The 25504-nt window shown below is 55.5% G+C and overlaps 6 protein-coding genes across 6 annotated transcripts; 4 read left to right on the top strand and 2 right to left on the bottom strand.

Moving 5' to 3' along the window:
* Window positions 1-2660: 2660 nt before the first annotated feature.
* CDEST_05546 (Putative L-Aspartase) lies at window positions 2661-3703 on the top strand (the record flags this gene model as incomplete). The annotated part of the gene is made up of 4 exons (XM_062921705.1): window positions 2661-2732; window positions 2868-3405; window positions 3571-3623; window positions 3689-3703. 4 exons carry the CDS (start codon window positions 2661-2663, stop codon window positions 3701-3703), a joined length of 678 nt encoding a protein of 225 aa, XP_062777756.1.
* A 741-nt stretch (window positions 3704-4444) lies between these two features.
* CDEST_05545 (uncharacterized protein) lies at window positions 4445-5135 on the bottom strand (the record flags this gene model as incomplete). The annotated part of the gene is made up of 2 exons (XM_062921704.1): window positions 4445-4793; window positions 5086-5135. 2 exons carry the CDS (start codon window positions 5133-5135, stop codon window positions 4445-4447), a joined length of 399 nt encoding a protein of 132 aa, XP_062777755.1.
* Window positions 5136-6300: 1165 nt separating this feature from the next.
* CDEST_05544 (Putative Cell morphogenesis protein) lies at window positions 6301-14972 on the top strand (the record flags this gene model as incomplete). The annotated part of the gene is made up of 3 exons (XM_062921703.1): window positions 6301-6304; window positions 7147-7913; window positions 7983-14972. The coding sequence occupies 3 exons, from the start codon at window positions 6301-6303 to the stop codon at window positions 14970-14972; spliced, it is 7761 nt and encodes a 2586-aa protein (XP_062777754.1).
* Window positions 14973-15286: 314 nt separating this feature from the next.
* Window positions 15287-16466, bottom strand: CDEST_05543 (Putative Dim1 family, Thioredoxin-like superfamily). Its single transcript, XM_062921702.1, has 5 exons — window positions 16233-16466; window positions 16019-16154; window positions 15836-15924; window positions 15639-15738; window positions 15287-15517 (listed from the first exon to the last, which is right to left on the bottom strand). The coding sequence occupies exons 1-5, from the start codon at window positions 16311-16313 to the stop codon at window positions 15492-15494; spliced, it is 432 nt and encodes a 143-aa protein (XP_062777753.1). The 5' UTR covers window positions 16314-16466; the 3' UTR covers window positions 15287-15491.
* A 182-nt stretch (window positions 16467-16648) lies between these two features.
* CDEST_05542 (Putative nucleolar pre-ribosomal-associated protein) lies at window positions 16649-20526 on the top strand. Its single transcript, XM_062921701.1, has 2 exons — window positions 16649-16911; window positions 16979-20526. Exons 1-2 carry the CDS (start codon window positions 16755-16757, stop codon window positions 20260-20262), a joined length of 3441 nt encoding a protein of 1146 aa, XP_062777752.1. The 5' UTR covers window positions 16649-16754; the 3' UTR covers window positions 20263-20526.
* A 1170-nt stretch (window positions 20527-21696) lies between these two features.
* CDEST_05541 (uncharacterized protein) lies at window positions 21697-25503 on the top strand. Its single transcript, XM_062921700.1, has 3 exons — window positions 21697-22437; window positions 22495-22649; window positions 22724-25503. The coding sequence occupies exons 1-3, from the start codon at window positions 22340-22342 to the stop codon at window positions 24868-24870; spliced, it is 2400 nt and encodes a 799-aa protein (XP_062777751.1). The 5' UTR covers window positions 21697-22339; the 3' UTR covers window positions 24871-25503.
* The last annotated feature ends 1 nt before the right edge of the window (window position 25504 follows it).

The following is a 25504-nucleotide window of genomic DNA, read 5'->3' as shown; positions in this document are numbered from 1 at the left end:
GGACTGGACGGAACTGCAGATCGGAAGTGCGATAACGAACGAGAGAGAGGTCGCATCCAGTGGCTGTGGCTGGACTTACAACTGCCTAATATGAGTGGATGGAGAAATGTGCGAACAGTTCCCTCCATCTCTAAGTATTCCGCACCCGACACCACCCGCGAAAAGATACCTCTATGGTCTATGACTCTCTGTAATTCCCAGGGTCTGCGCAAAGCAAGGGCCGTTCCGAATCGAAAGCGAGGGGCCCTTCGGCTTCCACCCAGCGGAAAGTCGCTTCTTCCCTCCGCTACTTTAACTTGCCTCGGCGCCGATTGTCAAATCTTTGATAGACGCACACCCTAAGTCTCGGCACGTTTGTCGACTTTGGCTTAATCAGACCCCTTTTCGAGCCACTCATTAGGTAGGTAGCTTGGGAGAAGTGGGCCCCGAGCCTAAAACCACTTGTACCAGAGCTCTCTCGGCGTCGGAAACATTACCTTCACCTCTCCAATGGCTTTCTTGCTTACCTCGTAGGTACGTCGTGCGGCACGGGGCAGTGATCACGGCGGGAGAACCAAATGGAAGCTTGACGGAAGACTTTGAAGGTTCTTTCCTGCGCCGGGTGCGTGGGCTACAAACAAGCCGTTCGTAACACGGTGTCCTACGAGATCCTTGAACGGGGCGGTCGAATGATGAGGCGTCGATCCGAGGGCTGGCTGCTCGCCCTTTTCCCCTCGTCGGAACAACACATCAACCCTAGAGCATCGGGGCGCGTCTGACTCGGTCAGTATCGTTGAATCATCAGTCAAGAATGAGCGGTTGCGGGATGCCTGCGTAAGGGAACCCCGCGAGACCGATAACGAGGCCGCCCCAGCCCACTACTAGGTCCTTGGTACTTTTTCCGTACATACGACTGCACGGCAGTTGACGCCTGCGCCGTGTCATGTCCTCGAATGACCCATGCTTGATTGGCATCTGTTCGCCAGTCTGCCCGCAGCCTCCCGTTTCCTCGGATTCCGTTGCAGGGAACCCACACCTTCCACCCTGGGCCACCACATATTTGCTTCGTCCATGACAGCCACATTTTCGGACACCTAACGTCACCACATCCGCCTAGCCGGTATTCCAACTATACTCTCGGCTACAGTGTGTAGTCCACTGAGCCGGACGCACTCGCAACCCAGGATGGCGCGAGGCGCAGCAGTCAATGCTTCTCTTGACTTCATTACAAACGGACCAACAGCCCCCTTCCCCTTGTTTGCTCACTTGCGTTGCTGAGGCTCAGGCGCAATCCCGCATGGGTCGTTCATTGGTGGCAGCGGATACCTCGTCAAACACGAATACGCACACTGCATACAGATGCTACCTGCTTCCCAGGCTTGCCAGATAGGCGGGGCGTAACATTCTGTCTCTCGGCCGAGCCAACCTACCGCCATTCCGTCTCACAATGGAGCCGATAAATGAGTGAGCGGCATGATGCATCATGGCACATCGGGCCCGTCTGAAAGTCCGCAGCGGCCATGATGCGGGCCGGCGGCGTTGCGCAACATATCAAATGGCCGGTTTCCAACTATGCCCAGACATTCCTATACGTACATATAGTCGAGGCTCCACCCCCCCGTTCGCTCCGGAGTTATGCGGCATCGGTGCCCGAAAGTCCATCGGAGGGGGGGGCATCCGCCCTATGCACAAGTAAGAGCGGGACCTGGACCTGGGAGATTGGGACGGGCCAACTGGCCTCTACGGTGTGGGTTAGGTGGTTTCATCACGGCTTCGGTCTCGGACCTTGGCCAGTCTCTGACCACACACCGCCAGCAAGGGACACCCACTCTAATCCTACGTGAGCCATATGGATTCTTGTCTTGGAAGCTCTGGATCGGGCCTTGAGCCGCGGTGCAGAGCAAGTCGCAACGCTGCCAATAAAGCACAAGCAAGCGGAATGAAATCGAACGACATGCACCAGAAACGTCTTCGTTTATTTGAAAAGATAGCCACAGTAGCCTCTGGGATCAGTCAGGCGGGTGCTGGGCAATCTCATCGTCTCTCACCTCCCCTATGGCTGGGTCTGAGGCTGCTATGAGTACAATCAGCCACAACACTTAGCCAGCATTCAGACTACCTAGGCTACTTGACATACATAGGCAATGATACCCCGCTGCCGCCTATAGATGTCCTGTTGCCGTCTCCTGCAAAGGCGTGTATTTAGACTGGCCTTCTACCTTGGCCATTTCTCTTTCTTCCCATTTGACTTTTTTTTAAGATATTGTTTTCCCTCTGTACTAAGGGCCTAGCCTTCCAGAGAAATGCCGTTTTCCCTTACTTTTCTAATACTCCAATCTAACTTTAGAATATTGGAAAATTGAGGGGAAACGGTATGAAGCAGGATTACTACAGCTTGCAATGAGATTGATGATTGAGTTATGATACCGGAATACAAACTATAAATTCGTCAGCCAGTAGATATTTATGAGTGGCAACATGACAGCCAGTGATACCGGGGGGGGCATCACGATACAACACATATAAAAATACTCTAATTGGCCGCTACTGCTGCCCGGAAATATCTGGGCTACTTAGCCAGCGATCTCGACATTCACCTTGGCGCAAGCTGTTACTCGGCCTTGCCGAGAGCGAGAAAGAAAGGCGGGTCTGATACCATCACGGACTAGGCACTGGGCCAGATGAAGGCCCGCCTCAAAGTCACGGGTGAGGACTTTGAAGTTGTTCGCGTCGAGGAGAAGTGTAGCAGACACGTAAGAACACTAGTATGTATTCTTTTGGAGAGGATTGTTTGCTGATGCGCCATTCCGTAGGATATCATGCCGATAGGTCTATTGTTTTGTCATTCTGCCGACCGTTGCTGGTTGTGTTGCCTTCCACTTTCCCAGCTAAGTCTTGAGCAACACATCCACGCGTTCGACGTTGCTGCTCCGGCCACGGTCGGGATCATGCATTATGGCGCGGCGACAAGCAGTTTCTCACCGACAATCCCCGAGTCGATACTCGTCCGTGACGTCCTTGAGCCATTGATCAAGAAGACAACCAAGGTGTATATCCAACTTCTTCTCTTTGGCACTCAAGTGGAAGGATGGGTCTTGGAAACATCTATAGCTGGCACAATTCTCTCTGACTCAACATTGGACGCACACCGGACTCCTGCTGGCTGCTATCCAGCTGAACCCAATCTCGCACACAAACACCTTCAGGTGACTCAGCTGATTACAGCCGGAAAGCAAGCGGTCAAGTGGGCGCAAGATGCCATGCTTGACCTCCGTAGCATGGAGCAAGTCCGCAGTGAACTCAAGTTCTGTGGCGCCCGAGGCACAACCGGCACACAAGCCTCCTTCCTAGGGATCTTTCAAGGAGACTCAACAGAGTGTGACGCCCAAGCCAGCCGCTTTCGTCGACCCCTACACAGACCAATGGGTAAGTGGCGCGAGAACTCATGTAGACTGACAGCTTGAATACCACAAGCTGACCTGTTTCCAAGTGTGAGCGAACTCTCGAATGCAGCACCGCTCACACATTAAGCCACGATTTTGCTTCTGCGATCCTCTTGACTGCGGCTTACAAGGCTAACGAAAAGACCAGGAACGGACCTGCCCAAGATGAGACTTCTCGCAGACGCTGTATTTATCGATCTTGTAAGACGGACCACGGAGATATCTCCGCGCGAACCTTGCTAATATGCCATCCACACGGTTGCCAGGATAAGTGTGATTAGCGGCCTGGTTGTACATCCCAAGCGCACCGCAGCCCACGTTCAGTCCGAATTGCCCTTTTTATTGACGGTACACAGATCTCTTTATTTCCTCGGCCCTGAGATGTCGGCTGACTTGCGACGTCGTTTGGACTCCATCCCGATGAGACTTTAGTGCTTGAGGAGCACCGAGACAGGAGGCGCATGAACAGGTTCAAGCTCGTCAGGTTAAGGCAGGTAGCGTGGTAGAGAGCGAGACCAGCCAGCCAAGCTGGTAGGCAGCACATTCGTCTCACGTACTGCTTTGCCATGGGCCTGGTTGATGACTATTCGAAAGCCAAACCGAGCGACCCAGCATCGCGGATCAAGATTAAGGAATTTTTTCATGCCCATCGGCGATGAGATTGGCAGAAATCTACAACGGTTGTAGCGTAGAGATCGTCGACAAGTACAGCGGTCCCGGGGGAAAAGGAACCGGTTGAGTAGGCATTGACGCTCTGCACGGCGTACACATAGAACTGGCACTACGAAGCTCATTATGTTGTCGAAATCTGTCAACACGCGTGCCGGGACATGGCCAACATATATTCGAGGGCTCAGATGGACAAATCTGCGTACCAGAGAAAAGGACAAGGACGCCGAGGAAGTTGCTGTTGTGTGCCAAGAAAACAAGTCAGATACAAACTGCAGCTCTAGTCAAGTCTCGCGGCTGTAAACCAGCTCACAACAAACAAGTTGTAATGCGTCTACCTGGGCCTAGGTAGCCTACGAGAGCTTGTGACGAGGATGTGGCTGATGAATATCCACTGCGCATTTGGTGGCTACTAGCGGCAGGGTTGAGATTCGATGTCTACGTCGGATTGCGATAGTGTCGAGGCTAGAAGCGCCGACCGAATGACGAATAGAACCGTTGGCATACGAAGTATCCGTAGCCGTACGAATACAGTAGGCAACATCCGAAGGCAGAAAGAAGCCCGGGTTGAAGGGGATAAGGGGGATTGGACATTGTTCGGATGTTTTCATACCATACGTGCAACGTGGTCGTCGGCCTGCATGTTCCGCACCTTTTCCGCGGTTCTGTGACCTCAACGGCGGCGCATCGGCCAGCGGCAGCCTGTGAATGGGAGGGAAGACAACGGTTCAGCTGGGGGTCGAATGGGGCCAATCCACCGCGTCCCCGGGCTCCTGGGTTCTCAGGCCTCAGCGGCTCGGCCTCTTAGGGACCAATGCTTCCCTTGCAATCGGCCGGCCCCATGTCTCGGCCCATATTTGCCAACCAGAAAAATGTGCTGGTCTTGGATGATTCAGGCGAAGGATGGCCCGGAGGAGAAAAGGAGAAAAAGAGAAAAGGGGGGGAGGGGGAAAAGGGAAGGGAAAAAAAAAGGAAAAGGGCCACATGTCAGGACTCGTTCAATGCGGCAGGCCATTCACTGGTAAACGATGCATCGTGAGGCATCGAGCCGGAGGATGAAGGAGAAGGAGAGAATTGCAAGTCTCAATATCAACAAGTATCGTGTGATCTCATCGATGGCCGTGCCTTGGGCAGCTGGTGGTCCAGGAGCGGGAGGAGAGGAGCCAGAGCATGAGATGGACCGGCATGGACCTGGTCTGGTTGTGCGGACAAGCCATTCAATGTTGAGATGAATTGGAAGAGAAAAACAGGCCGGCGAAGCATATGGGTTGGGTTGGAATGAGAAGTGAATTGTTCGACCATTGGGTGCTTTGTTGACTCTAAACACCTACCTAGGAAGGTAGGTAGGTAGGCATGTTAGCATCTGTAGTCGGGATACGTTTGCCAGCTTGCCATCCCATCCGGGCCATGCATCCCCTGGAGGGGCACTAGGAGACCCCTCCCTGGCCCCAGGTGACACCCTTGCCTTATGCTTCTTTCGCTACCCCCCGGTCAATGTCAAAGCCTCAACGGCCAATGGCTGGGTAACGTTCCCCCAATGCAGCCCCGAGCCCGCAGAATTACCACATGGTCCATCCAGTCTTGTCCTTCGTGTCTCCTCTCTGGGCGGCCGAGAGAGGAGGTTGGTGCTTGCTTGCTCCGGTCAATTCGATTGATTGATTGACCGAATTTCTCTTTTTCGAGGCTTTTAATAATTGATCAACGCTGATTATTGACCAGTGTGCCCATGGTTGATTGATTGCCTGTTTGCCTTGTTTGCTTGCTGGCTTTTGCTTTTAGTCCTACTTTTTTCCCTTCTTCTTTTCTTCTCCCAGCTTTTCATCCATCTTACATACCTACTATCTACCTAGGTAGTAGTAGTATCCGTACATGTCCGTACATACATCACACACACACACACACACACACACGCACACACCCCTCCCAGGACCAAAAAAAAAAAGAATAGCACCAACACCAACACCCACACCAACATCAAGACCAACACCTCCAACATCCACCACAAAAGAACACGGTCCAATCCCGAATTCGATTCCTCGATCCTCCCGGTTCTCCCGCTGCCGCCGCCGCTTGTTTTTCTCCCAATTCCCATCTCTCCATTTCATCCTACCGAGTTGCTCGTAGCGGCCACCAGCGACTGTGCACAACCTCCCCTTCGCATCCGAATGTCGTAAGACCCCCGGATCATGGGACTCGATCCGACGCAACAATGGGTGAGTGCCAATTTACATTTCCCGATAGACCCGTCTCGCCTCGCCTGTACATGAACACTCTACCCTATATGGACAACAGGACGGCATGCCTTTCATCACCCCCCCCCCCCCCCCCCCCCCCCCTTAGGTACCTTGCCGTCCCTTGACATGCGTGCCGCGCGTGGATGTCCGCCTTACGTACAGCATGACGGGATAACGATTCGTCTCGTCTCGTAATCGTCCCGTCTCCCTGGCCTGCTGTAGTTATGGCCTGGTCTCTCGCCTTACATCGTCCGACGCCTCCTAGCCCGACATCTCCTCCGCCGTCGTTGCTACTCACACCACCACTTTACCTTATTTCGAATCCACACCCGCGCTATTACATTGCACTGCACAAATATTCACACATACACACACACGAGCACACAGACACACAGACACCACGCCCCTTGCCCAGCCCCTCATCGCCTGCCGCTTCGCTCTGCCCTAGGTCCGACTCGTTCGTTCACTAGTTGCACGGCTTCCTGTTGATTGTTGCTGTGCTGTGCCGTGCTCTCTCTTGTGCTCTGATCTTGGGCTTAGCGTTGCGCCCTGCCTGCTTTGACTCCCCCCCCTTTCGTCCATCTAAGCTAGTCCTCCTCCTCCTCCTCCTCCTCCTCTTCTCCTTTCGTTGCGGCTCTTCACTTGGACTCTGACCTGACCTGGCCTGGCGCTGGTGGGTGCGAGACCATACATCTATGCACCTTCAAAACGTCCAACGCATCCAAACCTCCGCCCCGTCTCCGTCCCTTTGCGCATCCTGCCCGTTTCACAAGAGAGGGGGAAACCTGTCACTAACCACAAGACGTCGTCTCGTCTACTAGCTCCGTCCCAGACGACGCTGCCTGATCTTCTGCAGGACCCGCCGTTAAAGTTCTCTCCGCGATCCGTCACCACCCTCGACGAAGAAGACGAGGACGACGCAGACTGGGACCGAACCTTGAGACCCGCCGCCCTCGAACCCCATCCTTATCCTCATCCTCATCCTCACCCTCCTCCGCCGCCTCGTTCCGTCACCCATTCGCGCGAGTCCTCCATCGAAAAGCCTCCTCACCCGTTGCCTCCCGTCTCCGGTTCGACCCTTGCCTCCCCCCGGACACACAACCACACCCACGCGCACTCACGCTCTGGCCTCGTCATCGAGCGAGTCGTCGACCCCAAAAGCGCGTCTTATGGCCACCACCGCCAGACGTCTATAGTACACGGCATACAGCACTCTAGAAATGGAAGCCACGCCAGCTCTTCTTCCAGTCCCCTCAGCCCGCAGATAATCGCTACTGCTGGCGCGAGCCTCAACCCTCTCGACCGCGCCGACATGCATGCCGTCGGCCGTTTGGAGCCCGACGCGCCACCCGCGCCGCGCCCTAGCACTGCCTTGTCTGGCTCGACTGTCAACTCGGGTCCCCTCGTGCCCGAGAGGACTTCCTCCGCCACAGACTTCACCAATTCCTCCCTTACACAGCGAAAAATAGAGCGAATGCATAGCAAGTCGAGGCGCGAACACGCACACCACCAATCCCACTCTTCGAAGCACCACAGGGATGAGCAAAAGACTGTGGGCGAGTACGCCTTGCACGTGCTCTTCACCTCTGTATGTCCTGCTTGCGCTGCCCGCCTCTTTTCTTTCTCTACGTCCAAATCTCTGACCATAATCGTCCAGTTCATTGCTCAAGCCGAAGAGAAACTCAATGACTGCATCACAGTGCCGTTCGAACCCGAGCCGCAGGTCGAGCATATCTGCGGCCCCGGCGTCGACCCCTCCTTCGACCAGATCATCACTGCCTTGGGCCATATTGCCCGCCCGCGACCGAAACCCCTGATAGATTCCATGATGCTTTGGAGGAAGAGCAAGAGCGACGCGGCCAACGAAGCTCGCAGCCAGCTGCAGCAATCGAGGGGCGTCCCGCCCGGTCCGCTCCAACGAAGAAACACCGAGCCTCTTCAGCCTTTACCTGGCCCCATGGACAACGGTTTGACAAGTCCGCAGACCTCGCTTGCTGCCAAGCAAGAATTCGTAGCCCATGCCGAACGCCGCTCGACCGTTTCCATCTATATCCTGTGCCGTGTTTTGTTGGAGGTCATCAGCCAGACCAGCCTGCCCTTTTTGACCCTGGAGATGGAAGAGAAGCTCGAGGGCATCATCTTTGGTCAACTCAAGATCGCCGATACCGAACAGCTCATGGTCAGCCCCCTGAAACTCGCAAACTGGAATCTCTTCTCCCAGCTTCTCGGCGTCATGAGCGAGATCAACTTCAGGGGGGTGACAGACAGGTTCCTCGGCGACTTGGAGCGTTCTCTCCAGGAACTGGTTGCCAAAAGCCCGACTTCTCCAGCAGGCCGCGATGCCGAAGGCAAGATTGAGCTTGTCCTTGGGGGCATGAAACATCTCAAGGTCAACATAGCACACCCAGAAGCCTGGGAACAGTCATGCGACTTCATGGTGGCCGTCGGCCGTCTCTTCCATCGATCCCATGGCCAGCGTGTCAAGACGGCCTTCTGCCAGGTCCTCGAAACGCTCCTGCTTACCGTCGCCGCCCAGGCGACGAACCAGGACCTGGCGCATCCCAAGTGGATCGAGGTTCTTGGGGCAATCGGCCCCCGACTTGCGCAAATGTTCATCAAGCCTCGGCACTGGGGCTTCGCCTTTCCCCTGACAGCAACGCTTCTCTGCTTGTCTCCTCCCGACACCTTTGGATCCCAATGGCTCCAGTTGATTCTCCCTTTGCAGCCAAAACTCAAGGATCGTTTTACGCGGCCGCTGTGCCTGCAGGTGATTGCGAGGCTCTTGTGGACTTACTTGTACCGGACAAACGATACCTTGCCCAATACCACTAGAAAGTTGGACGAAGTGATGAAGTTGGTTTTGCCGCCAACCAAGCGCGGCCTCGTTGCATCCGACTCAGCTGTTGCCGAGCCCATCATTCAAATCATCAGAATCATCGGGTACAAGCAGCCCGAGTACTGCTTCAAGCATGTCATCTTCCCTCTGATCAATGCTGAGTTGTTCGTATCCAACAAAGATCTGAGAGTAGAGCAGCTCGACCCGGATCGGATGGTGATTGGCATCAGAGCCTTCTTGGCCATCATGTCGGACCTGGAGAAGGGAGACGAAGGTCGGCCCCCTTTTCCAAGCTCGTTCCAGCCGCCGCCCGCAATCGAACGCATCCCCACGTCCCCGGTGATGGCTTCGCCTCACCACGCTTCGTCCATGCCCTTTGCCGGGACGTTAGGAGAGGGCGAGCAGCTCTCCCGCCCTGTGCGGACGGCCGCTCTGAACGACGTCGTCAAGGAATACTATCACAAGTTCTGTGAAATCCTCGGCAAAATCACCATCATCTGCGATAACACGTTTGGAGGCCAGGCTGTATTGGACGAAAAGTTCAGCAGCCCAGGCCCCAAAACTCCGATTGCAGATACCTTCAATTTCTCGCGGCGAGACGACCACCAGTCTCCCGCAGACCATAAGCAGGCGTTTTACGAACTTTTGCATGTTGCGGTTCAAGCGTTGCCCCGCTGCCTCTCAGTCGACATACCCTTTAACTCGTTGATCAACTTGCTATGCACGGGCACCGCTCACGTGCAATACAACATCGCCTTTTCCTCGGCACAATCCCTCAAAGCGATCGCCCGACAAGCCCACGCGCAGCAAGTCACCATGGGATTTGCTCGCTTCATCTTCAACTTTGATGACAGGTACTCGACCATGTCCGATGGCGGCATGCTTGGACCGGGTCATATTGAAAGCACGCTTCGTCTGTACGTCGAGCTGCTACAGATTTGGATTGAGGAGATCAGACGAAAGACCCGCGACGCTTCCATCGATCAGCTCGAGGAGAATGACAAGCGTGGCGCAAAGCTGGACCTGTCCGGCATCTGGGCTGAAGTCGACCAGGCGGAAGCACATGGCTTGTTCTTCCTGTGCTCGCAGTCCCGGAGGGTGCGGTACTTTGCCATTACCGTCCTTCGGCTCATCACCGACTTCGATAAAGCACTCCAGAATCAGGACAAGGACACCTTGAGAGTCATCGACATCTTGGAAAACGACTCGATGCAAGTGATGAACTTCAAAGACGAGGGTCTTTCCGTTGCGGAGAGGAGCAGGCTTCAGAGGGGAATGCAAAACAGTAACAACCGAGGCGCTCTCGTGGAATTGTGTACCAGTGATGTGTCGTACGATACGACGCTGTGGTTTAAGCTCTTCCCCAATCTCATCCGCATCGCGTACGAAAAATGTCCCTTCACCGTCACTATTGGCCGGGATTTGATCTGCAACCGAATCCTGCAGATGTACAAGGCCATTGTTCTTTTGTCGGAGCCCTCTAGGGGACTGTACTACGGCTCAGATCCTGGGAGCGCCCGTGTCGCCGGTAGGACGCCGACAACCCAGCCGGAGATCCTCGTGGAACAATGGAAGCTCTACCTCATATTCGCCTGTACGACGCTGGCCGACCCAGGGAGCGTCGTGCCCGCCAACCCCCAAGGTACACAGCATAGCCGGAAGACATCCAAGCCGGCCTCGGCGGATAAGATCGTCTCAGCCAGAGTCCTCTTCAAGTACCTAATACCCCTGCTGTCCGTCTCCTCGGCATCGGTCAGAGACGCAGTGGTCCTGGCTATGGGATCAATCAACATACACATCTACCGTACCCTGCTCGAGGAACTGGCAGGACAGGTTTCACGCTGCAACGATGAAGCCCGTGCCCGCATACACCAACGCACCAACAGCAGTCCAAAACGAAATCGCAAAATGGATCTCCTAAGGACCGAAATCACACATGTTTACAAGCTCACCTGCCATTTCCTCAAGGAAGAGGAGGTCTACAACGACGAGTGGGTTCTGACAAACCTCGTCACGTACACCCGGGACCTGAAGCTCTTCCTTATGGATGGCGAAGTCCAGATGGACTGGGAGTTTCAGAAGCTCAGGAGGCACTACTGCGGCCTTACGGAGGAACTATTTGAGGGGATCAACAGGACGAAAGACCCGTCTCGGTGGATGACGTTTGAATCCCGAAAGTCCGCCTTCTCTTTGATGGAAGACTGGTGCGGCTTCTCGCCAAACCAGACACAGATCCGAGTCAGGGAAGATACCATGCGACAGTCCCTTATCGACCAGCAATCTCTCGGAGAAAGAGGCACCGTCACGGCGGCCATGGAAATCGAGAAGCGAAACCTACGCACGGCGGCTCTCAGCGCCATGGCTGCCCTTTGTGGTGGGCCGATGAGTATCACCACCGAGAGTGGTGCAACCCTCCAGTTCGATATTCGAAGAATGCTCGCGTGGATTGAGGCCATCTTCAACTCGGGCAGCGACCGCATGAACGTGATTGGTCGCCGGGCCTTGCAGAACCTGATCATCCACAATCAGGAACTTCCATACCTTCTGGAGCACTGCATCGCTCGCTGCTACCTGTCTGATGTTTCCAAAGTCCAGGAGAGCTACTTCGCTGTCGTCACTCAGGTGCTGCTGAAGCACCTCGACTACTCGTGCCCCTTTTGGAAACTGCTGGGGCTCTGCCTCTTCACCCTCGGTAATGACGAGAGCGAAATACGGTCTAAGTCGGCCCGGTTGATGAGGTCGCTCGAAGAGAGACAGCAACCAGGCCGGACTTCCAAGATTCAGGACTACGACATCAGTATTTCTGACAAGACGAAGGCGGTGTACAAGCTGGCCCAGTTTGAGATCTCCAAGCGGCTTGCAAAACAGCATACTGAGTTGGCATTCCATATCTTCTCTGAGTTTACCCTATACTTCAAGGATCTTCACCCTGCCTCACAACGTAACGTTGTGGCCGTCATCTTGCCTTGGATCCAGTCAATTGAGCTCAAGGTTGATCCGAATGGCGGCCCCATCGCCCAGTCGTACGTTCTCTTGGCCAACTTACTAGAGATCACCATCAAGTCGAGCGGCGCGCTGCACAACGAGGTTCAGGCACTATGGCAAGCACTCGCAACCGGTCCGTATCCAGGAAACGTCCGGCTGATCCTCGACTTCATCATCTCTTTGTGTCTTGAGAGACGAGAGCAGAACTTTGTCGAGTACGCCAAGCAAATTGTTGTCTTTCTTTCCAGCACCACCAGCACTCCCGGCATGAAGGTCGTCGAGTTCCTTCTCATGCAGATTACCCCCAAGGCGATGGTCCCCAACGAGAAGAAGGACGCCATGCCGCCGCCGCCAGACATTGGCCTCCTGCCCTACTGCGCAGACCTAGGGGAGGCACTCCCCGTCGGCACGAAGCAAGCCGGATTCTCCCTTGGGCAGCTCTCGCTGATTCTCCTGGTCGATCTCATGGTGTCCCCTGTGCATCTCGTACCCGAGAACGTACCAGTGCTCCTTCAGGTAGTGACCGTGCTCTGGGATCACTATACGCCGCTCGTCCAAGAGCAAGCCAGAGAAATGTTGGTCCATCTAATTCACGAACTTGTCATTTCCCAGCTGGATGACCAAACGGAGCCGACGTCTAGGGCCTCGATCGAGGACCTCATCGACTTGATTCGACGTCATGATCGTTCGGTCGTCTGGGGCTATGAGGACAGCAACGGCAAAGCTGACGATCGCGACAACAAAGTCCCTCCAAGCATGGAGTTCTTGACTGCCGAGGTTGTCAAGACTTTTGAAATGACTTACCCGGGCATCAAGGACCAGTGGGGCAGGCTGTCATTGACATGGGCAACGTCATGTCCTGTCCGACATCTCGCTTGCCGTTCGTTCCAGATATTCCGATGCATCCTCACCTCTTTGGACCAATTCATGCTGGGAGACATGCTCGCACGCCTATCAAACACCATCGCCGATGAAGACACCGAGATTCAAACTTTTGCCATGGAGATCCTCACCACGCTCAAGACACTTATCCTGAAGCTAGACGCGGACAAGCTACTCACATTCCCGCAGCTCTTCTGGACAACGTGTGCCTGTTTGGAGTCCATCAACGAGCGCGAGTACCTGGAGGCTGTAGAGATGCTGAACGAATTTTTGACAAAGGTCGACTTCCGGTCACCCAACGTCCGCAGGCTTCTTCTCGACGGCCAGCCCTCGAGATGGGACGGTCAATTCGAGGGCCTTCAGTCCCTGCTGTACAAGGGGATGAGGTCATCTGTGTGCATGCAAGCCACTCTGAGCACGCTTGACAAGATGGTTCAGCTGCCTAGCGATGGCCTCATCGGCGACGACAGCCGGCTGTTCTTCGCCGTGCTGGCTAACTTCCCTCGTTTCTTGCACGAGATGGAACAGGACGAGCCCAGTGAGCAAGCTTTACAGTCTGCCGAGATCCTGTGCGCCGTCTGCGAGACTCAAGGGTACGGCAACATTGCCGAAGTCCTCGGGGAATACGTTGCTTTCAAGTACCAGGGCAACAGCAGAGAGTTTCAAAGCCGTCTCTTTGCCTCACTAAAGGACAATTTCCTCCCCAAACTGGACTTCCGGATGGTCATCTTCCTGATGGGCTTGCTCACAAATTCCACTGCATGGGTGAAGCTCAAGACCATGAATATCCTTAGTATCGTCATTCCCGAGATCGACCTCCGAAAGCCCGAACTGGCCGGCCACGGCTCAGATCTCATCTCGCCCCTTTTGCGTCTCCTGCAGACCGAATTCTGCATGGAGGCGCTGGAGGTGCTGGACAATATTATGACGATGTCGGGTAGCGCCATGGACAAGCAGCACTTAAGAATGAGCATGACTCGATCTACGTCCAAGACAATTAGAAAAGAATACGAGCGGACGCAGAGCCTGTTCGGCATCCCCGAAGCGTCGGGCTGGGCCATACCGATCCCAGCCAAGAAGACGGACTCGACGCGTGCCAATATCCACGCCGCATTCTACATGTGCCAGACCGCGGAAGGACTTCTGACGGAGGCGACGCCGACGCCCGATGTCGAATTTCATACCGACGACTTCCCATACAGCTACTTCCAGATGCCAGACAGGACCGAAACGATGATGTCGGATGAAGGTCGCGGAGACGGACACCTCGGCGACCTCGTCACAAAGCTCGACAGCCTAGATGACTTCTTCGACGATCTCGGCACGAGCTCACCCAGCGACGGTCGCTCATCGAAGACCATCACTGAGTTCTCGCCGGACAGTTTTGAGTCCGGAGCGCAGTTGTATGATGAGCAAATCCTGCCAATCCTGCATCAGGCTTCCAACAACAGCACCTTCCAGAATGGGTTTACTGACAGGCCACCAGCGACGGCAAGGGATCCGAGCTCCAACACGATGAATCCTGGAGCTTTTAGTGCATCGTCGGCGTTGTCGGCCGGCGTCGGCGGCGGTATGGGAGGAGGCTCGCGACCGGGGCTTCACTACAGATCCATCACGTCGCCGTCGGCGCCCGCGTCGTACCAGCCGCACATAAGCGAGTTCACGTCGGACGACGAGTTCCTTGAAGACGTCTTCTCGGACGCGGACGATGAGCGACCGAACACGGGCCACGGCGGCGAGGGCTCTTTCTCGTTGGAGAACATGATCAAGCCGCTTGCGCAGAGCACGAGATCACGGATGCGTCGCTTGACGGGAGGCAGATCGCGCGAGAACGACCGACAGCAGGAACTGTTCCGAGCCGAGCGGGTCGCCGCCGCGCAACAAGTTCCCAAGGTGCCGACCAATTTCCTTACGAAGATGCCGTCGCAAGGGGAGATGCTTTAAGAGAGAGAGGTGTAGTGGGGCACTGAACTGGCTTGTTATCGAAACCACACACAGTCTATACATCAATGCAGCGCTACTTACGGAAAAGGTGGAGAGAAGAGGACATCCATTCACGATGCGAGTTGATAGCAACAATTACGACAACCACGTCCGGTACGGGGATGGTGCGAAATATGTAAATGACTTACGTATCATCATGTCACGACAAATGATGGATAGAGGAAGACAAAGGGGAAGCAGAGCATACCTTACCTAATGACTAAATAAATCAAGAAAGAGATCACAATTCTTTGGATCACGAAATTAGCATCTTCAGAGTTCAAATGTGATAGAGTTCTTGATTGTGAGAGACCAACCCTCTTTCTGTCCTGGGAGCACCTTCTGCTCCTATGCCTCGAGAAGAAGAAAATAAGAGCCGCAAGAATAGCAAGGTGAGGAGAGCGTAGTGATGTGTTCGTCGTGACGCTACAGCTTTGGCTGAAGTCGGTGCAGTAAACATTGCTGTGTTCGAGGTGGTATCTAATATCGGTGCCTGGTGGAGTAATCTGCAGCGAGAACAAGTCAACGAAAAGACCTTTTACCGATGGTTGAATGCCGTCTGGTGCGCGCATGAGGATATGAGGCCTGTTGTGAGGAACGAGGGGGGAGCATAGTTCACTTCCTTACCCTTTGGACTGACGACCAGACCACGACCCTTCTTGGCGCCGCGGTAGACCGTTTCGATGATGTCTATGAGTTCTTGTTTGTCTTCGAGGACCCAGTTGAGCTACGGTAGCAATAACGTTAGAAAATGTTTGCCCCCACCACCCCCCCTTCCCGTATGCGCAATTAAGGGGGAACTGTGGAGGATCGCGGCGGCGTACCTTGTTGTTGTTACCCGTTCCAAAGTCGACCATCATATGCTTGTTGCGGAAGAAGAACATAATTGTGCACGGGTCGTAAAGCTCGTACACTGTTTGAAAAACCGACTGTTAGCAACTGCACCCCGATATCGTATGGTGTGAGGTAGGGAGAAAGGAAGACAGACGAGCGTAGGCGAAACGTACTTTGGTTGAAGTCGGGGACTTGATCGATGTCGCAGACGTAGATGACGGCGAAGTTCTTGACGCGCTCCGAGATGCGGTAGAGGACTTCGTCCTGTTGCATACATGACGGGTCGGCATCGCGTCCGAATCGGATGACCTGTTTTTGTTCCCAACCCTCACGGTCAGCAACTCTCGGCGTGGTCTAGGAAGGGTTGAAAATAGGGCTGCGACTTACAACGAGGCGCTCCTCCTCCGAGAGGATCGCTTGGTCGACGTGCCAGCCGCTGTTGAGATGGGGAATGACGATGGAACCCATGGTGGACGAGTTGGGATTGATGTCGGTCCGAGGCTTTCTGAGAGCGGAAATGGATGCTGCGCGGGGGTCGTATCGTGGAATCGTCTGGTGGTGTTTTGGTAGATGGAGAGATTGCGACAGGCAGTTCTAGAAAATGGTCGGCTTGTGTTTGGGTCCCAGCGTTCGTTCGGCGGGATGTCATTGTGGATCGTCCCCTGCTGGCGGGACCCTCGAAATGCCCCTCCCAGTCCCCGCGCTAAACTAGGAATGGGTAAGGTTAGAAGCGGTGGGGACCGGCAGAACTTTTTATTTCTTGGAGGGTCCACTGCTCGATGTTCCCTGGAGGAATTGGAAGCGCGGGAGAGAGAGAGAGAGAGAGAGAGGGACAGCGGACGAGATCACTCGTTGTTGCACAATCTCTTTCCAGTTGGCCAACCTAACGATATACTCACCACTGATACGATGCCCAAACGTCCTCCGCGTGGACTCGAAGGCGCAGATGCCTCGCGCAAGAGGCAGAAGGTCGTGCACGAAGTTCCCACTTTCGAAGAAGTCAACCATTCGCGACACCTTCAACAGCTCTTGACCTTTGACCAGGATCAGAAGCGATCGCGGCATGGTAAGCGCATTCTTCGCCTGAAACCAGTCACCTTAAACAAGACTGACATGGCACGGAACTCTTCCAGGTATCCAATCCCTCAAAGTCTTTCTCGACGGCTTCAACTTGGGCGATGCCGACAGCAATAAGGATCGGTTCACCACCCTCCGGGAGTACCTCGACGCCGCCCGGCCACGCGACACGAGCGGCGATGCCGTCCATCTCGGCGACATCATGGAGACGTGGTCGTACAGCGCGCAGATCAACAACGAGGCCATGATGTCGGCCGTCCCCGCTGTGCTAGCCCTGCTGCTGCAGGTCGCCTCGCAGTCTCTCGAGCTGCTGCCGCATGCGCTCGACGTCGCCCGAACGTTGCTGCAGGAACGCCAGCTCAAGCTCATTGCGCGGTGTCTGTCGGCGCCCAAGGGCAGCGGTTATATCATCTCGCCGACGCTGCGACTGGTGCGCGAGATCGTGACGCTCGATGGCGGCGTCCTGGCGAAGAGGGTGTTCCGTGCGCGGGACCACACGTTTGCAAGCTTTGCGAGAAACCTGGAGATCCGGCACCTCGGGGGGGCCGACGGCGAGAGGGGGGGCATCGAGGACCCGTCGAAGCCGTCGGTACGGACGAACGCCATCAAGTTGTTCCTGACCTGTCTCAAATTCCTGCCAGTTGAGGCGAAGAAGGAGATGTTAATGCTCAAAGAGGTGTTTTCTCACCTGACCTTCTTGTTGAAGGATGACCCGCCGTTCCTGATCCTCGAGATGTTGGCCGCGCTGAAGAAGCATGTGCTCCTGGACGACAAGCTGCCACGCGAGGTCAAGTTTCGTGCGTTCAATACGAAGACTTTGGACCGGTTGGCTGGGCTGTATGCATACAGACACGACGTTGATGGGGATGACACGCCCTCAGTCAGAGATGTTGCCCACGAATTTCTGCTTTACACCTGCACAACCCCCGGCGCCGGTGTGCTCTATTCGGGAACCGGACTCTACCCGAAGGAGCTCGAGGACGAGGCGGCGCAGGATGTCAAAAGCCTGGATGACTACGGCCTGGAGCGTGTTGCGTGGATGGACAAGTACAAGGACGATGTCGCCGTCGCCAACTTTGTGCTCTCCGAGTTCATTCAGAAGCTACGCCCGTGGTCGAGTCTGAAGCACAGCGAGCTTATTGTCGCCATCTTTCAGGCGGCGCCAGAACTGGTTGCCAGCTACTTTTTGAGCAATAAGTCCTTCACGTTTGAGCCCAAGCTGTCCATGACGTGGATCGGATACGCCGCCTTCCTGTTCAACACCGTCAATTTGCCGCTGCCGCCGCATTATGGGGCTACGGCGGGATACCGTCGCGTCCCTCCGCCGACTTCGATCCTCCTTGATAACATCCTGCCGCTCCCGCTGAAGCAGCGGGACCTCGTCCGTTGTCTCTCAAGCAAATCAACCCTCGTCTCCTTCTTCGCCATCCGCATACTCGTCCTGGCCCTTCAGAAACTCGACGCCGCTCTCAAGATGCACCGCGAAGCGGCGGAGTCTTCCAAGTCAACCTGGGAGATGGCGGCACGGAAGCTCGTCGACGAGTTCTGCCAGAAGATCCCCGACATGAAGGAGGTGACCAAGTGCTATAAGGCCATGGCGGAGGAGAACGTCCTGCAGCGGGAGGCCGCCAGCAGGTTGTTGCTGCTGTACTACGAGGTCATTCCGCAGGTCGCTCTGCGCGCCAACTTCGACGTCTCGCCGTTCCTGGTCAACTCGCTCACCCGCCTCGATAGCAGGGCTGAGGAGCCGCAGAACCAGGCCCTGGCCCTGATGGAGCTGGAAAACCTGATCGCCATCGCGGGCTTCTCGCCGGGCATGAGGTGGTTCGCCAAGACGGAGGGGCTTGCGGCGTCGCCGTTTGTCGCGCTGCTCAAGTTCTATGTAGAGAACGCCCAGGGGCGGTCGAAGCTCAAAGAGGTTCTCGAGTCCGTGGCTGTGCAGCACCAGCTCGTGCTGCAGCAGACCGGTCTCGCCCCGCTACTCCGTGCGGCCCGGGAGCTAAAAAAGGGCGGCAAGACGCGGAACCCGGACCTCATCTGGGAGTATCTCGACAATTGCGCCGGAAGATGCGCCGCCTCGCCCCTCAAGTATGTCGACTTGATGCAAGAGAGCGTCACCGATGGCCAGGAAAATATTTCAGCTAGCTTGATACTGGCCACAATGGCCGAACAGCTTTCATTTGTCGCCGACAAGGCAACGAACAAGAAGGACCTGGAGCTTTTGTCCAAGTTCTTGACGGTGTTGTTGAGTTGTGTCCAGACGAAAGGGGAGACCCCGGCCTTGATCAGCGCATTTGCCCAGAAGATGACGGGAGTCCTGGCAGGTCACGCCTCGGCGGTTGTGCCAGAGGCTGACAAGTCGTTGCTCGAGGGCGATTCGGAAGAGAAGGCAGCATCAAATGACAAGGGCGTCGAGTCCCAACGACAGAAGCCAGACACTGTGAATGACGAGTTTGACGACTCTTCGCTGGAAGCCATTCTCGACGTGCCGTTTGGCCCTGACGAGGATAATTCGGCGCTCCTTAAGTGGAACTCCAAGAGCGTCGAAGACCTTGTCGACGAGGGTTACGCCGCAGCGCTCATCCGTCTCTTGTGGTCGGAGCACGGCAGCATCCGCCAAGAGGCCCTCACCAACATCATGAAGATGGCGGCCAAGTTCAAGGAGTCGACGTACGAAGAGAAGGACCAGATCTGGCTACTCCTCTCAGAACTGGCCGAGTCATCCCGCGTCCTTGTGACGCGCGGCCCTGTCGCCTCGCCGTTGGTCTCCTTTGCCATCAGCGCGCTCGAGGTGCTCAAGAACCCTCTGCACTGCCTCTACCCCAAGGTCAACAGCTTCCTCACGCGCGGGCCCGTGTGGCAGCACGACAAGGTGCCTCTGGCGCACGACATCCTCCACGGCGCGCCATCGGACGACGACAGGTACTACACCGAGGTGAGCTGGCTGCTGGCGTACCTGCTGGACGGCCTGCGGACGCCTGCGGACCTGGCTGTGTACCACCAGAAGAAGTGGTTCGAGAAAGTATTTGCGCTCGCGGGGAACCCGTACATGCGGGCGAACCTGAGGACGAGGATCCTGAGGGTGCTGTGGCGGGCGACATTTATCGAGGGCGGGAGCACGACGCTGGCGACGAGGTTCGGAATTGTGAGCTGGCTGGAGGCGCAGGAGGCGAGGTGCGATGGCGCACCGGTCGAGGACAAGGCCGAGAGGGTCGTGGCGGACGGTCGGGAGACGAGGCGGTTGTACCGCGCCCTCAGGAGGAGGGTGTGGGAGACTTGCGACCAGGAGAGGGTCGGTGAATGGAGTCGGAAGGGAATCCCCTCGGCTTTGGAGGCTTAAGGACGAGGACGAAAGAGAAGACTACATGATGTACACAACTAAGAAAAGGAAAAGGGAGATGAGATTTGAACATACAATCATGTCAATATCATGAAGGTTCTTTTTGTACATCTCGAAATCGGATGTGGTTGACAATCGAAACTATTAGAAGAGCAGGCACGTCATTAAGATCGATGCTTACTTTTGTTATAATATAAGACTTACTCCATCAGAAAATACATGAGAGTTTGGTTTATGAGGCCGTAAATACTTCCACGTTTCATGTTTTTAGCAGCCCGTTCAACCAGACATTGCCAATAACCCAGTCTGCTTCGGAATTCGCTGCAACCATTTGGGGTCACCAGCGTTGTCTACCCCAGGCATTCCAGTCGCCAGGAGCGTGTCGATGAGACAGGTGCACCACAAGTTAGCAATGCCATATTTACACAAAACCAAAATGAAGTCATTTCAGATGACTCTTGCGCAAGGGGAATTCTACAACTGCGCCAAGGGAGGGAGGGAGGGAGATGGCATTCATTCGAGTTCCTCGGAAAGCTATATACAGATGCGTTGCATTGGGGAAGCAGGAGTTAACAAATGATACGTTGGCCTATATACCAAAACAGTAACCTAAGTTATTACAAGCTAATACCAGTCTGCTAAACACGCGGGTGTCTCTGTACACTTTGGAGGAGTTTCTATGGTTGGATTGATTTGAAAATTAGCCGCTTCATAGGCATTCATGTTTTTGGTCAATCCCCAAGAGGGAAATAACGGGGCCGAATAACGATGCCGGACCTCCCCCCACCAAAAGACTGCAAAGTTGCTTGCAGTCACTTGGCCCACTGTCTGTTCTGGTCTTGGCTGTTGTATACCTACCTACTTACCACCTAGTAGTATGTAATGTCCCGTGACGTCGCAAAGATTGACCATTCACAAGAAAGGCCGCCACATAACACAGCCTTGCGAACAGAACAAACAGGCATCAAGGCATCTTGTTGCCATCTACTCAGGTAGGGGAGCGACGTGCTGAATGGAAACTGTCACCCGGCCTCTCAGGTGATGTGACCTGGTGGGGGAATCTACCTAAGGTGAACCACTGGGCACCAGACCAGTGCAGTGCTGAAGGGGGGGTTGCACCTTCCTCAAGGCGTCGAGGCTCGAAGAGATGTAGCAGGGTTGGTACCTAATTGGCTCCTACCTGCCTACCTACCTAACTGTACCTTCCCAAGGTGAAGGAGAAGGTGAGAGAAGGTACGTACCCCCTGTGGCTCCTTCCTCTGCCTGCCACACCACGTATTTGACCTAACGATGGAAGGTGGGGAAGGGGCGGGGACAGGCAAGCAAAGCTGCGCTGCTACGTACTCCCTCCCTATTGCTGCTTCTACTGGTGCTGTCGCTACCGCTGCCGCTGCCGCTGCCGCTGAACCCAAGCATCTCCTCGACCTCCACCAGGTTTCGTCCGAAGTGACCAAACCTCCTTTGACCACCACCCTCTCTCCACGCCCTGACAGTCCGCTGCCAAAACCCACCACACATCACGAATACTTCTTTCACCGCATCCGTATTGTATCTCTCGACTGCCAAAGAAATCATCACACCTTCTTCGCCTTGTCAGCCTTCCGATTACCATCCTAGTCGTGACGAGGCACCACGCTCATCTGTACCTTTCGCAGCGCAGCCCGATTGGGGCCCGTTCTCCATCTGCCACCGCCCACCAACTTTGGTTGCACCTGCGACAGCGACCGCTGCCGACCGCCCGACGACCGACCGACCGACCGACTTGACCTCCCTCGACACCGCACTACACAACACTACACAACACTGCATCACGTCTCTCCTCCTTCTGCGTGACGCCCGCCTACGCCTACGCCTACCACTGCAAAACCTCAGCCTCATCTTGCCGACCACGGCGAACAGCAAATAAAAATCATCCCTTCATCTCCAATCCCTCCTAGTGGTGTAGCACCTCCAACCTGCTTCCACCTCGCTGTGGACTGAACCGCCACTCCCTGTCCATGCAATTATCACCGCCCTCGACCTAACATCAATAGCCTTCCCAGACCTACTCGGATGCGCATCGCATCAACTCACTGCTATGTCACTTCAATACACGGCAGAGTTCCTCGTTCATCTGCGAGAATCACCACTATGTATCAAACCGCCCGCGTTGCCACCTGCTGAAGAATGGATGGGGTATGCCAGTGTCCCAACTACAATTCCGCCTGGGCTCCTCACTGACAGTCCAAACAGACCTCTCCCCGACAATTCTCGAACCCAAGGCAGCAGCAACAACAATAACAGCCAGACCAAGACTCCTGCCGACAGAAGAAGCAACGACAACCCTCTGCTTGATCAAACGAATCGTCGCCCCGCCCTTGATCGTCACGTCTCACGAAACAGCGCAAGTATGTTCATATCCACGTCGACCCGCTCCCACAAGCCCTTGTGCTGCAGTAGCTGACCCGGAGATCAAATGCAGACCCCGAAGACATCATTCTCGGACCGCCCCGAACTGCTTTTGCTTCTGCTACTTTGCGCAACGGCAAACCTTTCGACAGCGAAAAGGGCATCAAGGACGCTGACTCGCCCAGTCGCTTCAACTTTCGCAACCGCAACGGAGACACCCCAGAGGGTGACCGCTTCCGCGACTCGAGAAACGCCAACTTCCGTCGTCGTGGTGACGGCGATCAGGATCAGGAGGGATGGAGCACCGTCAAGCCACGCAAGAGCTTCGGACACGAGGGCGCCGAGCGCTTTCAAGGTCGTATGGGCGCTGGTGGTGGCGATAGGCTCCCCAACGAACGTCGTCCGCGTGATCGCGACGATCGGGAGGGTCACAGAGACCGAACCCTCCGCACCTTTGAGCACCACGACAAGGACAAGGACCATGACCACGAGGAAGCTGAATCACGACCCCGAAACGGTCTTAGCAGGGGCAAATCGGAGCCCTGGTTCAAGAATGACAGCAACAGTAACAACAACATCAGCAACAATAGCAACGTTGCCAGCACTCCCGAGAAGCCTCCCATGACAGCTCGCGAGCGCATCGATCGTGCCAAGAGCTGGAGAGATCGAAATCGGGATGCCGAACCCGTTGAAGAGAAGACTACCAGCCGGAACTACGAGCGTCGTTGGGATCGAGGTGATCACAGGCAAGAACGAGAGCCCGAGTGGTTTGACGAACCTGCCGGAGAGAAGTCAGGAGGCCACACGGAAGAAGATTTCAAGAAGTTCATGGAGAGCATGAAGGCCAGCCGTAACGCCTCGGCTGGGGACAAAGCGCCAGTCGCGGTCGCCGAGGCTGCGATCAAGGCCGAGCAGCCGGCTGTCGCTTCAGCGCCTGCTGTCGAGGTTGGTCCCGACCAGTTCTTCCTCAAGTTTGCATCCACGGCCGGCTTGGATGCCGGTTCCCCCATTGAACCCAACAAGGAGACTCCCGCCAAACCTAAGACTGGCGGTGGCAAGTCGTCGCGCTTCACGTCCTTCTTCAACGCTCCTCAAGACGACCCCAGCCGTCGCATGCAGACAGAGCCCTCGACACCTCTTGCTGGACTGTCTATTGGTGCTCCTGATGGGTCTGCGCCGGCTCCCGATTCCGAGAAGCAAGCTTTTCAGGCTTTGCTCATGAAACTGCAGCGTTCCAACGTCCAGTCTTCTACGCCCCCCGCATCGCACCCTTTCCAGGAACCCCCCCCACTTGCGCGTGAACCGGCTTCTTCAAGTTCAGTAGCGTCGCCCGAGCCATTCCAGCAATATGGCGGCGAGCGCCGGGAGGAACACCGTCCTCGCATGCCCCAAGCCTCGATGTCTATGTCGGACATTCTTGCTCCGCGCCCCACGATGCCAGGCCAGCAGCCTGCTGTCCGCCAAGACCAATTGCTTCAGGAGCTGGTTGGCCAGCGTCACCAGGCCTCTAGCCAGGGCTCAGGTAGAATGGAGCCGAACCAGGGTCGCAACATGAGCAACACTGAGTTCTTGATGAACTTGATGAGAAACCAACCCGAGCCTCCGCGCACCGAACAGCTTCTCATGCGCATGCCGCAGCCTCAGCGTGCTGCTCAGATCCCGCATGCTCCAGAACGTGATCCCGACTTCCCGCAGGGGATTCCCCAGGGGATCCCACAGGGCATGCCGCAGGGCGGCCGTGGCTCTCAACGCCAGATGAGAGGCCAAGGCCCGCCGGGCTTCATGGACGAAGCATTCCACCACCCGGAACCCGAGGCTCGTATGCAGCCTACACAGATTCTGCAGCGCCCTCCTCCGCCACCTGGTTTGGATCAGATGAATCCCAACTGGATCCAGGGCGGCGGTCCCCTTCCCCCTCAACAGAGATCTATTATTCCTCCTCCTGGTCTTGCGGGCGGTCCTGGACGCAATCACCCCATGGGTGCAATGTTTCCGCCCAACTTCCCTCCTGGCGCATTCCCGCCCCCGGAGGTCATGGCGGGCCCGCCCCCGCGCAACATGCCACCTCCTCCGGGCTTCTTCGGCGGCCCTCCTCCTGGATTCATTCCTCCGCCTGGAATGCCTGGATTTCCTGGTCCTGCCGGACCCGAAGGTCACGGTTTTCACTTTGACGGACGCATGCCTCCCCCGGGCGCCGCTCAGGCGTTCCGGAGACAGTAGCCATCACCATACAACCTACGGATCCCATTTCGACCTCGTCTTCGGGGTCACACTGCCGCAGCACATCAACCGCTGTATCAAACTTATTCGAGTCTACATAAAAATGTTCAGATGTATGTTCATGAGAAGGACATGATTTGAACACAACACCATGGAATTGTCGGAATCGTGACGTACTGCTTGTCGGGTTTACTCAATCAACAACAACCTTATCTCTAATCCTCGGTAATGACGTCTTTCTAGTTGGACTGGAGAGGGCGATGCTTTCTGGTTCCATCAGTTTGACACTCGCGGCCGACCGCCTCGCCAGCGAGGTAACGCACTGTTGCGAGTGCATATACATCGCTCAAGAGTAGAAGCTGACAAGACCGTTGCCTGGGACCAGACTACGAGAGCCTCGTCTGCCTCACATACCATTGAAGATTCAGGGCGGATGGTACTTGAATCGAAACATGAAAACGACCGAGGAATTTCGGAGGGGGACTGTGAGAGGATGCCTTGATACTGTTCTACCAAGGTAGATATGAATGAGATGAAATGGATGTCTTGCCCTTCGCGTCTGTGACATAGTTTCCCGTATCTAATGTTGTCCCTAACGTATGTGTGTGTGTGGGACTGAAATCCATCACACTTG

The sequence above is a fragment of the Colletotrichum destructivum genome, chromosome 3 (genome assembly GCF_034447905.1).
Source record: "Colletotrichum destructivum chromosome 3, complete sequence".
NCBI lineage: Eukaryota > Fungi > Ascomycota > Sordariomycetes > Glomerellales > Glomerellaceae > Colletotrichum > Colletotrichum destructivum.
The sequence above is the reverse complement of the archived record's forward strand: the minus strand, read 5'-3'. Positions and strand labels throughout refer to the sequence as shown.